At 32.5% G+C, this 15719-nt stretch overlaps 1 protein-coding gene across 2 annotated transcripts; it reads right to left on the bottom strand.

Annotated features, from left to right (window-relative positions):
- Window positions 1–235: 235 nt before the first annotated feature.
- On the bottom strand, window positions 236–12906 carry LOC128177596 (semaphorin-5A-like). Of its 2 annotated transcripts, XM_052844369.1 has the most exons (6): window positions 12766–12906; window positions 12502–12549; window positions 8459–8629; window positions 7651–7812; window positions 6724–6885; window positions 239–615 (listed from the first exon to the last, which is right to left on the bottom strand). In XM_052844369.1, exons 1-6 carry the CDS (start codon window positions 12821–12823, stop codon window positions 305–307), a joined length of 912 nt encoding a protein of 303 aa, XP_052700329.1. In that variant the 5' UTR covers window positions 12824–12906; the 3' UTR covers window positions 239–304. The 2 variants fall into 2 exon arrangements, with proteins under 2 accessions (XP_052700330.1, XP_052700329.1); XM_052844370.1 differs by lacking the exon at window positions 6724–6885 and having other exon boundaries at window positions 236–615.
- Window positions 12907–15719: the final 2813 nt, after the last annotated feature.

The following is a 15719-nucleotide window of genomic DNA, read 5'->3' on the forward strand; positions in this document are numbered from 1 at the left end:
AGAAGAAACAAGATCCAATCTAAGACATAGATTAGGTGGAATGCTGCATGGTGCCAACGTTGGGCTAACATGTGGAGTCTTATGTTGGGTAAACCCCAGTTGGCCAACGTCAATTGCCAACGATGGCCCAATGTAACCGGTGACGTTGGTCCATCATTGGCCGAATGTAAGCTTGCTATTTCGAAAGGGACATACCTACATGTATATGATTAGACGTTTAAAATAAGTGTCAATGAATACATCTGTTTCGTATTAATTATTTAAGTCCTCCAATGCCAATGCATAGTTTATTGATCTTGTCAACTTATTTTATTACAGCGCGTATTGTAAAAAATTTCTTTTTCGTTGTAGTCGGTGTGGATTGTGTTGTGGTAAGTGGCGGCGTAATGGTGGTAGAAGACGTTTGTGGTGTCGTCATGGTAGATGTTGCTGTTGTTGTAGTAGTAGTTGAAGTCGTAGTTGGCGATGGCATCGTAGTTGTTGTGGTAGTCGTCGTCGGTGGCGTGGTAACTACTGTTGTGGCTGTTGTACGTATTGGTTTAGTGGTATTAGCTGGTTGTTTGGTAGACCAAATAGTTGTGGGTGGCGGCGTTGTAATGGTTGAGGTCATGGGAACTGATAACGATTTTAAATATCAAATATTAGTTATCTTTAAATTTATTGTACATATTAGATGGTCAACTGTTGTCTAAATTGCGCTTCAGTTAAATATCATTCATTTACACCTTTAAAAATATTTTGATACTATCTACCTAACTGAATGCCAAAGCAAACAAGAGGCCCATGGGCCACATCGCTCACCTGAGCAACAATAGGTATGATAAAATCAGCTTTAAGCTGCTTGGTCCGATTTATTTGTAATTACAGTATAAAAAATTTTTCCATACAAATCATTTATCTTAGAAAGTTATGGACTTTCTCTTATTTACACCAGCAGAATCAGTCTCCTTTCAAAGTTAGAAATATTCAAAGTAAATAAAAATAATTTCTCTTTTAGCAAACGAAAAAACAAACCAAAATGCATCACGGGAATGTTTAGAAAAGGAAACCGCTTGGTTTCGTCCCCCGAATGATTAGGGTTATTCAACCCGCATGCTATGCATCGATTGTAAAGAAAGCAGACTTTGGAAATATTAGCGAACAAAACGTACACATGTTTATTTGTAATTTGTCTGATCATTTCGACCTTTATTTAAAGCGATGTCAAATTCGTAATACATACCCGTCTCGTCGTCAGGGGTGAAATTTAACATGAGGCGAAATAACGCGGTACCTTTTAATGTCGTTTGTTTTGTTAGCAAATTTTGTGCGTATCATTCTTCATTGAAATTTGGCATAATTGACGGGTAAAACTCCTGCAATGTCTATTATACATATACTAAGCATAGCCATCATTTAAAAGCGTACATAAAATTTGATACAAAATCGGACCAAGCAGCTTTAATGGATTCATAATACAAACTATCTGGACAATGTACAATAATACATGTAGATCCATTTTTCCCCTGGATATTTTTATGTTTATAATCATTAGTCCCATTTCTAACAGGATGATTTTATAGTCATATCATATGTTGAGTATTGCAGTTCTCAAAAAGATCCTTAACAATAGTTTATATATGGGATATAAACCTACATCAAATTCTAAACCTTCTTTTGAGGACAAAGAATTCTCCTGGGGATCTATTCACAAAAAATCGTACGTTTAATCGTAGATGTAAGTTTGACGTAAGATTTTTTCATAAGATTTTGCTTATTCACAAAATGTCGTACGTGTGACGTTACGTCAAAAAACAGTCGTAAGTTTACGTCTACTACTGGGTTGACGTAAGTCTATAATTGATATGTTTATAGTTGAGTTATGGCAGTTCTAGGGTCTTCCTTCATTTTGTCATTAGCAAAATTAAGAAATTAAGAAACTCCTATTTGATAACACGCTACGATTTAACATGAAAAGACAGTGCCAGAGCTCCTTTCGTATCACATGTTGCAAAATATATAAATGGTGGTTGGAATTTATTTTTCTTAATCATATTTGAAGAACAATTATAATCATTCGAGCATACAATAGATAATCACCAGTACAAACTCTACACATATAGGAAAAGAGATATATTTCACCAATGAATTTTAAGTGTAATGTTCCTATCGCGAATTTTCCGTGAAGTTGTTGTTAGCCCAGAAGCATGTCACTCGGCTTTCTACTAAAATACTACCCAACTTTCACGAACGTATCTTGTATTTTTTTGTATTGTAAACTGTAAATCGTAATGTAAGAGTTCATAAAATCCATATGGTGAATTCAGGGGAAAGCTCAATACGTTACACTTGCTCAAGTTTAAGCTAAAAAAAAATTCCAAAACGAAACAAAAGTTCAGCAAGTTGTATTTAAGTTGATCAAATATCGGTACATAGTATTCCAATGAAAACCGATTCTCGGAGTTCCTAGGTAACAACTAAAACGTGCAGAGGATCCAGCATGGACAGTCCGATATAATTCTGTATACACAACTGAAAAATCGACACTAACGTGCGGAAATCCAGCACAGCTAGCCCTATATCACACACACTCCACTAACGTGCGGGGTTCCAGCACAGTTAGCCAGACCGTTCTCTTCCAGATCTGAAACCATCCTCTTTTACACTTATTTATTTATTTATTTATTTTTTTGACAGGCATTGCTCTTTTTCGATGACAAAGAGACGGTAATGACATTCCAGAAAAATAAGTATTCACACATCTAGCTGTTACGATAATTTCACAATTCTATTGTCCAACAATTATTTAATTTGCCAGGATACTAAGTAAAGAAGATATCAAAGACTAGTCTCAAGAGGATTAACATTTTTGTCACATGAAAGCATCTCCGTTTGTTTGGTTGTTTTCTTTTTTGTTACAAACTAAATTGCCTAGTTAATTTGAGAGAGAAAACAAATTAAACTGAAGTTCTCATAGCAGCTTGTAAATTTTAAATCGATAGATTTAGAAATCTTCGATTTTAAACCTTTTATTTATATATTAATCATATATTACGCGCAATCAATTAATTCCGGGTATATAAAATCGGTATTAGATAAAACTACGAAAATTATTTGATAATAAAGGCGTTTTCTTTAATTCCTACAAATGCATTAAATCAGTAAAACGATAGTCATATGCATACACACTAATTATATATGAGTATGTAATGTAATTAGCGTACTACATAATATGCACGGATCTAGAGAGGGGGGTCCGTCTGGCCCCCCTTATAAATTTGATTATTTAAGGTATACCTAGCCTTTAAGAAATTTGTGTCCCATTTCTTTTTCTTTTTTTTTTAATTTGAAACAACTTTTAAACTTATTAAAAAGACCAAAATATTTATACCTTTGCACGTTTCTTTTCAGCTCACAAGGTCCAAGCATTCAACCGCCAAATGATAATACAATGAAGCATGATCTTATAATTTATAAAATTATGCACAAAAATGCATCATGTTATACCATAATTTTGATAAAAATCAAATGATAGTCATTAACCTAATAAATTCTTTTTGATTTTTCTACAGAATATTTTTAAGAATATATATATCACATCTATTCCTCAGACGATCTTTAAATAAATTCAAAATATCGAAAGAAAAATTATTAACGAACACGCCAACGTGGGTGATACTACTTAGTTCCTATATTATCGCCAAAACAGACACCCCCGACCCCCCCCCCCCCCTTAAAAAACCGGCATATTTAGAATGTACATATAGCGATAAACTGACAGTAATTTTTGACAGTATTTTTTTAAGTATGCCACGTTTTATTACATTATGTAGTAGATTTTTTGGAAGTTTAAAATATGAAATATTCATACAGAAATAAAAGTTTCTCACATGCGTCTGGCGTTGAAAATATTTCTTTTTATAACAAAATTATTCCCAGGAATATAATAACACTATTAAAAAAAACAGGGAAATGTCGTATTATAATAAAAAATATGTTTAACGTCAGGCACATTTGGATTTTCTTTCTGATGATAATTGTAAACATACATACATTAGAATAGGCGTATGGAAAGAAAAGAAGCAACTTCGTTATATATGTCTGTGCTCAAAGGCGCTAAAAAGTTCCGCGAATGTAAATGAGCGAATAGACAGAGTGACGTCATTTCTCTACAATGCCTACTGCGCATGAGCATTGTCGGTAACTAAGAACTTAGACGCACTTACGACTGTAACAGACGTACGACAACATTATTATCTTACGACAGCTTTTGTGAATAGCACCATAAACGTAAACGTTCGTTTGTCGTAAGTTTAAAGTGTTATCGTAGACGTACAATTTTTTGTGAATAGATCCCCTGGGGCCTAAGTCTTAACAATTATAAAGAATCATCTGGCTGATTAGTTTCTGAGAAGAAGATTTTTAAAGATTTACTCTATATATTCCTTTGTTAAACTTTGACCCCCCCCCTTGTGGCTCCACCCTACCCCTGGGGATCATGATTTTCACAACTTTGAATCTACACTACCTGAGGATGCTTCCACACAAGTTTCAGCTTTTCTGGCCGATTAGTTTCTGAGAAGATTTTTAAAGGTTTACTCTATATATTCATATGTTAAACTTCGACCCCCCCCCCCCCCCCATTGTGGCCCTACCCCCGGGGGTCATGATTTTCACAACTTTGAATCTACAGTACCTGAGGATGCTTCCACACAAGTTTCAGCTTTCCTGGCGTATTAGTTTCTGAGAAGAAGATTTTTAAAGGTTTACTCTGTATATTCCTATGTTAAATTTCGACCCCCCCCCCCATTGTGGCCCCATCCACCCCCGGGGGCTATGATTTTCACAACATTAAATCTACACTACCTGAGGATGCTTCCACACAAGTTTCAGCTTTGCTGGCTGATTAGTTTCTGAGGAGAAGATTTTTTAAGATTTACTCTATATATTCATATGTTAAACTTCGACCCCCCCCCCCCCATTGTGGCCCTACCCTAACCCCGGGGGTCATGATTTTCACAACTTTGAATCTACAGTACCTGAGGATGCTTCCACACAAGTTTCAGCTTTGCTGGCTGATTAGTTTCTGAGAAGAAGATTTTTAAAGATTTACTCTGTATATTCCTATGTTAAACTTCGACCCCCCATTTTGGCCCCACCCTAACCCCGGGGGTCATGATTTTCACAACTTTGAATCTACACTACCTGAGGATGCTTCCACACAAGTTTCAGCTTTGCTGGCTGATTAGTTTCTGAGAAGAAGATTTTTAAAGATTTACTCTGTATATTCCTATGTTAAACTTCGACCCCCCATTTTGGCCCCACCCTAACCCCGGGGGTCATGATTTTCACAACTTTGAATCTACGCTACCTGAGGATGCTTCCACACAAGTTGCAGCTTTGCTGGCTGATTAGTTTCTGAGAAAAAGATTTTTAAAGATTTACTCTATATATTCCTATGTAAAACTTCGACCCCCCATTGTGGCCCCACCCTACCCCCGGAGGTCATGAATTTCATAATTTTGAATCTACGCTACATGAGGATGCTTCCACACAAGTTTCAGTTTTCCTGGTTTTATGGTTCATGAGAAGAAGATTTTTGAAAATCTCTCGAAAATTTTGATAAATTCCTTATTATCTCCCTTTGCAAAACGGCGTGGTCTTTAATTTTCACAACTTTGAATCCCCTTAGGCTAAGGATGCTTTGTGCTAAGTTTGGTTGAAATTGGCCCAGTGGTTCTTGTGAAGATGTTGAAAATGTGAAAAGTTTACAGACAGACGGACAGACGGACGACAAACAAAATGTGATCAGAATAGCTCACTTGAGCTATCAGCTCAGGTGAGCTAAAAACATAAACTGTGTAGATTTTAAAAAATGAATTATTAATGGAAAAATAAAAGATTATTGTAATTGTGAGAATAGTGTGATTTTCTTTGGTACTTTGTCACAAGAATTTGCCATTCATATTTGAAAACTTTTGTATTTGACAGCATATAGGAAAATAGTTTCGTTAGGAAAATAATTTCAGAATTAATTTCTTTAAGTGACAAATAAGTGTAAAATTGAATTTTTTCAATGGTAAATTGATGCTTTTTATGCTTGAGCAAACTTTAAAAGTCAAAAGTCAAAATATAAACAAAATACAGAGCTTTAAAATCTTTATTATGTAATGAAGATTAGCTGAAGTCCGGAACACCCCTAATTTCCTCAATTAACAAATTAAAATTATCAAAAATATTACTCCGACCCCATTCCGCACAACCCAGCCCCTGGCAAACCCTAAATATTCATCGGACCAATCTTTCCCTGGAAAGAAAATTTTGAAAACCGAGCATGAAAACTTGGTACGTTTTCTCCTGGTTACTTTTTCACAAGGGTACGATTTCTCCTGATACCTCTTTACACGCCATCTAATTATCCAGCCAATTACTTCTTTTTTAATTCAGATTTGAAAACTCTGTTAAGAATTAAAATCAAATAAAATAAATTTGGACGCATTTTACAGTTTATAAAAAAAATCTGGTTTATCATACAAAACAAATTAAGTTGTAAAGAGTTAATTTCCGCGCATTAGCGGGCTTTATCTAGTATAAAATAAAACAAGTTTTCCTATGAATATTGAACGGTGAATTTTTCAGACTTTTATAAAATTAATGAAATTATAGAGTTCCTGTTTTAAAGTGGCATGTTTATAAGACCAAACATGAAGACAACTTTGAGAGTATAGTAAACAAAATACAGACCTTGGCATGGATGAGTATTGCAAGCTACGTATTTATAATACAGTCCTCTGCAGGCAGACCCCCCAAACCGTTGAAAAGGGTTCGTACAAGAACGTTGCATCAGAGCGTATCCGCCTCCACAAGTCTTGCTACAAGAATGGGTGGTCCAGGAACTCCATCCCCCTACAACAACATTACAAAACTGCATTATTCCAGGTCTTAGCTTTCGACAATGTTGTTAAACAATATGTAATGTCGTTATGACGTCTTCCAGAAATCGCTGTGTTACAGTGTGTTTAAACATTTGTTTGAATGTATGGCCATGATACATGTAACATGCATACATTCTATTTGCATCAGTCATTTTATACAAAAAACAGGCTTTTATCTGAAATTTACATATAGAAACAGTGTGACAATGTTTAACTTATATTGAAATTTGATCCAAAGAACAATTTTTTTAAAAAAGGAGATACACTGAATGACACACTATACCACGAAATAAAAATGATTAAAATCCATAATCGTGGAAATGCGACTGGTCATGAGGTTGCAACAACAAAAAATGTTGGTCGCGTTTAATCCATTTCAGTTTAATTATCCTTACTCGCTTTTCTTATTATCAAGCTAATCACTTTAAATTTAGGTTTGAAAACTATATGAAAAATCAAAATCAAAAAAGGAAACTTGACACAATATACACATTTTATAAAAACAATATGGTTCATCATGCATGTACAAAGCCCATTAAGGTATAAAGACAAATTCCGGCGCATTAGCGGACTTTCATCTAGTATTAAACAAAACAAGTTATCCTATGAATATTGAACGGTGAATTTTTAGAATTTTATAAAATAAATGAAACTATAGACTTACTATCTTTCAGTGGTGAGCTGATAAGACCAAACACTAAGACAATTGTGAGAAAATAATAAACGAAATACAAACCTTGGCATGGATGAGTATTGCAAGCTACGTATTTATAATACTGTCCTCTGCAGGCAGACCCCCCAAACATTGGAGCAGGATTCGAACAAGAACGTTGCATCAGAGCGTATCCGCCTCCACAAGTCTTGCTACAAGAATGGGTGGTCCAGGAACTCCATCCCCCTACAACAACATTACAAAACTGCAATATTCCAGGTCTTAGTTGTCGCCAATGCTGTTAAACTATATGCAATGTCGTTATGGACTTTTCCGAAAATCGCTGTGTTACAGTTTGTTTAAACATTCGTTTGAATATATGGCCTTGATATATGTAATTGTAATATGCAAACATTTTAGTTGCATCAGCCATTTTATACATAATTATGTAAATATTATAAAGGTAGAATTCCAAAAGACGATATATTATTGGGTTTATAATATCGGTGTATTATTTTGATTAACTGGAGTATCATTGGGTTTTATGGGGTATCATCGGGTTTTACTGGAGTACCATTTGATTTTATCGGAGTATCATCTGGTTTAAATGTAGTATTATTTTGTTTTATCGGGGTTCATTTGGGGTAAAAGGACGTACAGCAAAAGTGTTTTGATTTGCTTCTATTTAAACAAAATCATCTAAACGCATTTGCTTAACAAACATTTCCATCTTTGGAATTTTTATTATATTTACTATTTTCGTAACACAAGAGCGCCCTTTTCTTGACAAAGTACATCCACACAGTAACCCTTCGGCTAAAAGGTCATCGAATCTACAAAAGATTTCCACTTGTTTTGGATTACAACAATATTGAATTTTTCTGACACAAACCATGGATAGCTGTTGTGCATATTCTTTGTTGATATGTCCCAACAGGACAGGCAAAAGAAGAGTAACAGTTTCGGTATCTTTTTTGAATTCCAAAGCCAGAACTTGACGAACACTGACTCCAGTGTGACCATGTCGTCCATCCTTGAAAGTGACTGTAAATGGTGTGACTGCCTGTTAAAAACAGAAAATCAAATTTTAAATATTGCAATTATACAAATATCAATTTGTACGGAATTTTTAGTTTCAAGCAATTATAAATTTTATCAGATTATTTATGTGCTTTAAATCGTCACTAACATTAGAAATGAATCAAATTCTTATTTTATTAAATTTATGATTTGTAATAATTGAAAAGTCTCCTTTTTAATTTGAAAGACAGTTTATAAGTCACGGTTAAAGTTTAATCTGTCAGATAACAGTGTACTTTTGACAAAAGTTTTGCTTAAAACTTTGAACTTTTCTTTTATTTTCATTTTTGTATGTCAATAACAGGAAACTCAATCATTTGAAATATCTTATCAAAATTTGAATGAAAATGAAGATTCATAGGATATTTTTTTTTCTGTTAACAAAGCTAATGTCATGTATATGGTTTACAAATAATGTAACGTCAAAAAAAGTTACTATTTGACTTAAACTAAATAACTCCTGAAAACCGAGATTAACTTTTTCTTTACAAAGATGAATAACTATAAATAGATTAAAAACAAGATATCAATTAAACTTTGCTAACATATTACCATATGCATGAAAACAAAACAAAGACACGAGCCTTGTTTACATAACAAAAATTTCTGATCTCTATCTCGTTTCTGACCCGACTAATAATATTTAAAATTTGCCCAAGCATCAAAATGTCCAAATTAAAATTCTAGAATGAATTGTTTTACGTAGTTTAAAGAATTGTTTTAAATTTATGAATGAATATAATAATTAACATGTAAAACAAACCCTTAAGACTTCGGTTTTTCAGATGCAACGAACTTTTTTGTAAAGGAACAAAATTAATTTATCCATTGTCTTTTGAATTAATATGACCGGATTCTATTATCTTTAAGGTTCGTAAGTAAAACCTATGTTAAGTTATGGATATTTTTAGTGGCACAAACAGATTAATTTCGTGTCTTCTGTGTGACGTTAAAAAATTTTTTATGGGGATCTTGAGTTTATTATTAAGTTTAAATTGAGTGAGTTTTAAAAACACCCAGAACATATAATGCATTAAAACAAGGTAAACTTACAAATTGCTACATGTAGTATACTTAGAAATAAAACAAGAAATCTAAAGTGTTTGACATCGTTTAACACATTTTGTTCCATAATTTTCCACCTTTATATCGTGTTCTATACTACTGAATTTCCCTTCCTTTTAAACTCTAAGGAATCGATGGTTAACCTTGTTATAATTGCTCTCTACATTATAGCTTAAACATAGTATACTATGTATTATGAAATTGGGGGAAAACTAATCTATACATTTATTCACAATATTTACTCAATTGTATTCGTACACAAGAAAAAAATTAAACTGATTCACATATCCAAAATACCATTATATACTGTGGGATCATTAGATTTATCATTAGATTTCGTGGTCGCTTAATTGTCATGGAATTCGTGGGTAATTCTCTTCCACGAATTAACATCCTCCACGAGCTAATAATTTAAGGTTTTAAAGTAATATTTCCTTTTGTAGGTATAAGTGAAAATTATGTCCCCACAAATCTGTAAAGTTAAAAAAATCCACGAAAATAGGCCTCCACGGATTTTAATGATTCCACAGTAGTGCATTGTAAAAATAATAAAATATTTTTAAATCGTTGTGAATAAGTTAAATATGTATTGCTAAATAACAATGAAAGTAAAATGAAGCAAATGAACATGACTGACAAAATATATGAAGCTGGCCATTTTGCACCTAAAACTGTTTGACGAGTTATCTTCCCCTATTGAAAAAAAGACAAAAATTGTCAAAATGTATGTAGTAAACAACACACTTTATTTCATATATGTAATAAAACGAAATTGTATCAATACATTTACCAACGGATTTCTATGAATTTCAAGTTTTCACACATTCTTTACCTTTCTCATCTTCATTTAACGAATGAAGCGTAACTTGTGCTTCAATGTATGAATACAATTTTTACAATACACTATGATGATATCGTATGTGTTAAGAAAACTCTTCATCATGTTAATCCTAATAAAAGTTTAAACGTTTAAGAATTATAATATGTCATATAATAATGACTGGGCTATCCGAGAATTACACATACCAGATCAGGTTTGATAAATGTTACCTGTAATAAACCAATTCACACTCTACAAAAGTTATATCCCTTGGCCAGGGTTAGGGTTAGGCTTTGAAGGAAAACCTATAGATTTCTCACAGTAGCCCTTGTAGTTTAGAGGTTTGTAACTTTGTCATTCACCATCAAAAATCCTTTTCCGTATTGCATTTTGATTATTCCCCTTTTAACCTTTGGATTGACCCCGCAGAGGGAAACAACTTTTGCAAAGCGTGGACTGGAGTATCGAGACACTATCTGCGAACACGCTAGATTTCGTAGGAGGTTAAATGGGAAACATTTGGACTACTTCCTGCACCAGCTCAGACTACACCTTGTCCCGTTTTACAATTATCTATTTTTATCAAATTTCCGGTTACTGGTTGCCGATTTCGTGTTCCTCTGATTGGATTCACAGATCTATGTCTTGTTTAAAGGCGTGGTACATGTAATAATATGTGCTAACCAATGCAGTTATACTGCATGCATGCATTACCAAGTTATACACAATTTACTTTTTATTGGATAACATCCTTTGTTTCGGTCTCTTACAGATTAAGATTTAATAATGTTTTGCATTAGAGACAATAGTCAAAATCCTTGCATTTTGCTTGAGTTAAAAGAAAATATTACAACTGATCTTAAAAGTCAAATGAATATCTTGAAAAGATATGCAAAACATATATACTTAGTAATGTGTATCACGGGTAGCTTCTTTAACATGAAACTGTGGAGACCACTTTGTTTTCCCTCTTATGTCTTTTTTTTAGGTCTTGCGCTATGTGTACACTAGGCTTAGGAATAAAATTGAGTGTTCAAACTGCTTTGTGCGGGTCTTTTATTGGCAAAAGACATAAAAAATAACAAGGTATGCTCGTAGCCTTGAAACACAGTAAATTATCTTTTGGCAGCTCGACATATAATTTAGAACATTTTAAAGCGACTTTATAACACATTCACTCTATTCTACGCATGGCAAAATATATTGTTTATCATTGGTATCCTGTTGATTAAAAAATAAAATTAGCATGTAAAATATTTTGGGCCATTTTTTAAGATTTTTTTTTCAATTTGTTCTTAAAAGTTAACGATAAAACTGGAAATTCTAGAAATAGTAACTGAATGAAGTGCGTCAAAGTGCTTAGCCGAATACCTCACCAATGTAAACGTTATGCTATTGTAGACCAACAGATAAAGTACTTTATCAAATTTGAATTACAGGTTTTTTTAACATATAACCCTTTTGATATACAATAAGAACGACAAAAAGATTTTATTAACGACTTAGTTGACAAATATTTTAAATCCATGCATATCATCAACATGACACTAACAACAAAAAATGAATTTATCATTAAAACTTGATTTAAAAGATAACAAACTGGCAATGCATTTAACACGACGCAAGCTTAATAATTTCCATATCATGCTGTGTGCAGCATATCATTGATTGATTTTTAAGATTTTTTTTATATACAGTTTTGTCCGTGCTTATGAAAAGATAGATCAATTTAAAATGGTTATGTAATTGCAAAGATGACCACACTAACGAAAATATAGTCCACACAACCCATTCTCGTATAACAAATTTTTGACGAACAAGTTTGTAGAAAAATATACATGTTAAGGTGATATAAACCTGAAAGAAAAACCACTTTGTTTTTAATGATGCAATTTATAAGTAAATGTACATCTTTAACAATTTTCTGAAATATTTCACCAACATAATTTTTGTTCGATATAAGTACTTACTGTAGCATTTTACTCTGATATCCTCCTGCTCTTTTTGTGACAGTGAGACTGAAATTTCAAATAGTCTACATGAATCATAAGTCAATGTTTTAGAGTAAAATAGAAGTGATCTGTTATTTATTTATTTTTTAGATTAGATTGAGTTTCTCCAAACTGAATTTGTACAATGTTTTGATGAGATAAGCAAATTAAATAAATAAAAAAAAAGAAACAAGATAAGGTTTTGACAAATTTTGACTTTTTTTTCGAAGTTTAAGCTCTTACCAGAGAAAATAACAGGAATAAGTGCGAAAAAATGGACTAAATGCCAATTAAACCTCATATCGTTGTTAGTTGTCACAATGAAATAACCAATTGCAGTGCCTTATCTTTCACCTTGGTTTATACGTTAAATGTAGGTCAAGTGTACACTCAGTCAATATGCCCAATTTTCTTTCTACAGTTTTTATAGTTTTCATTCTTAGAAATATATAAGGTTAAGGTTTAAAGCATTTTGCTCAAACGTAAAAAGTTTGCTTGACTTTTAAATAAGTAAGTAATTTGGAAACTATCAATAATTTTGCTACACTTAATAAGGGTCAAATACAAACAAGCTAATTACAGTAAAGTATTCGACCCCGTTTCGTGTTTTTATTTTCGCCCTTTTCTCATCAAGCGAATTTAAGAAAAGGCATTTCTGATTCTCAAGTTTCGACTCAGGGCGAATTCGAATTCTTGGGAAATTAAAGATGGGACAAAACCGTCAGGAAATTAAAAGAACAAAAAAAACCCCAATACATAGGATGAAAATATAACCCTGCATAAAGTACTTCAATGCCGAACAAAAATCTCTTGTTGTTGTTGTTACACCAAATTTTAAAAAAATTAAAAAGGGACACCCATTGACTTAAGAGAAAAAAATACTACGAATACACATATTCATCTGTATACGTGCAATTGATTTATATGATAAAATCAAAGGAAACGAATTGTAGACTGGTCAGAGGAAATTGCCTGCGAGTTGAGGCAAGGGGATGTGAAGTTGATCAAATGAATAGTTTTTTGAATTTTCTGATGTAAAGAATGTTTGAAATGTTCATAAAAAACAACTATATCCATATATACCGTTGTAATTCAGTTGCATGTTAACATAATTAAGTTGCATGTCGACATAGATATGTTACATGTTAATATAAATAAGTTGCATGTCAACATTAATATGCTGCATGTCTACATTTTTATCTTGCATGTGAACATAACCAAGTTGGATATTGACATAAATAAGTTGCATGGCAATATATTTATCTCGCAAGTTAACATAAATAAGTTGCATGTCGAGACATGAATAAGTAGCGTCTTGGAAGTCACATGTGGGGGATATTTGAGATATTTTTGAGATTATTATCATTCTTATTTGATTGCAATTTTTTGCATGTCAACATAGCTATGTTGCATGTTGACATATAACTATCTTGCAGGTCGACATATTTGATAGAAAAATTGCTTGAACACAAGGGGCAGAGATGCAGAGATATGCCACCATACGATACTGTTAATATTGAATGTTTCTAGTACCACCTCCTTCAACGTTGTAAAAGGTAATCCAAGTCCAACAAGTCGTCGGGATAGCTAAAATGTATAGAGAATTTCAAAAATGCACCATATGATTGAAGACATGGAACCAATACCATCAACACCAACCCCACCCTATCTCACAAGATCTTCGATTTAGAATCAGCGTGACGTGACTCTCCCTTTGATAAATATTCTTTAAAGTCTTGTACACAACATGTCCCTTTTTGAATGAAAAATAGTTGATCAACGTTAAACACCATCTGTAATTAAGAGAGGAAGTATCTGCAACTCAGGTTTGTTTCCATTTCTACCCTTCGTAATATTGTAATCTAACTAGACCATGTCAAGCATATTTCTAAAAAAAAAAAAAAAAACAAGTATGGTAACCGATACATAAATCAACATCTTTCAGTGACGAAATGGAAACTTTTGCACTATAAAGTTCGAGTTCTTCTGCGCCCGATACTAACCAACAAATTTTTTTGGAATTTGACCATACAATAATGATCAAAAGATGTTTATTTTTGTCCAAGTAATCTAGCGTAGTAGCATATCCTTTTATATATAGTTAAGGGTGTTCTTCAATTCGGAAAAAAAATTCCTTTGAATTTTTAATATTTGGATATGGACATTTTGATTACTTGATATTTAAAGTATTCCGATAAAAGGGAGAGCCAGCTATCCTGGAATTCTCAGTAAGCAAGGGGATCCTGCCTTAAAATACATGTGAAAAATCCTATATACATTTATAGGCAACCGAACAGTCAAGACAAGTCGGTGTTTGTGCATCTGATTTATTTCGGAAAAAATGACCTACAATACATTGTAAGTGTAAGAGAAAAAAAGACAAAAATTTAAAAAAAAGACAAAAGCTATGATTTACAAATAAGACCTGTATTTGTTTTAAAAAAAACATAATGAGTATTGTAAAGAAACTTATTCTTTAAAATTTACCAGCATATTCAAAACTTGCAACTTGCTTCTACAAAGTAATACTGCAATGCAATTGAAATAAAACCAAAGAACACTCCATCACATAAAATAAAACGTAAACTTAAGATAATATAAATTTGTGAATCTGATGTTTACAATAATATTCTTTTTTTTTCTTTTTTCTACACTTTGAAATATTAAAATTCATTAATATATGAATCAATTGACCACATTTTAACCCTACTTTTGTTGATAACTATTGATAACATTTTCTTCTAACATATTATGCATTTTAAACTTAACAAAAAAATGCAAAAAAAAAAAAAAAAAAACAAAAAAAAAAAAAAAACCAAAAAAAAAAAAAAAAATAAAAAAAAATAAAATAAAAATGCAAAAAAAATGCAAAAAAAAAAAAAATAATAATAATAATAATGCAATCATTGCGAAAATGTATAACAGTGGTTGTAAAAGCAAACTTAACTGAAAAAAATATGATAAAAAAAGTGTTGAAGAAATCTGGCAAATTGGTAAGTTTATTTTATAAATAAGATATCATTTTTGGATGTATATCGGGATATAAATACGGGTTGGTCACGTGATCAAATCCCATAACGCTAGGAGGGCTTTATGGCAGATTTGATCACGTACCAACCCGTATTCTCCATACTTTCTTTTTTGTGTTGACAAGTCGTTTTGATTAAGATGACGTAACATAAATAGTACAAGAATGC

Source organism: Crassostrea angulata, chromosome 3, assembly GCF_025612915.1.
Source record: "Crassostrea angulata isolate pt1a10 chromosome 3, ASM2561291v2, whole genome shotgun sequence".
Classification (NCBI taxonomy): domain Eukaryota; kingdom Metazoa; phylum Mollusca; class Bivalvia; order Ostreida; family Ostreidae; genus Magallana; species Magallana angulata.

Excerpts from the sequence above, each read along its gene's own strand:
- LOC128177596 (XM_052844369.1), bottom strand. The coding sequence starts at position 12,823 with ATGAGGTTTAATTGGCATTTAGTCCATTTTTTCGCACTTATTCCTGTT. Across the intron at positions 8,630-12,501 it reads TATCAGAGTAAAATGCTACA|GCAGTCACACCATTTACAGT; the intron begins GTAAGTACTTAT and ends TGTTTTTAACAG. Across the intron at positions 7,813-8,458 it reads ATGCACAACAGCTATCCATG|GGGGATGGAGTTCCTGGACC; the intron begins GTTTGTGTCAGA and ends ATGTTGTTGTAG.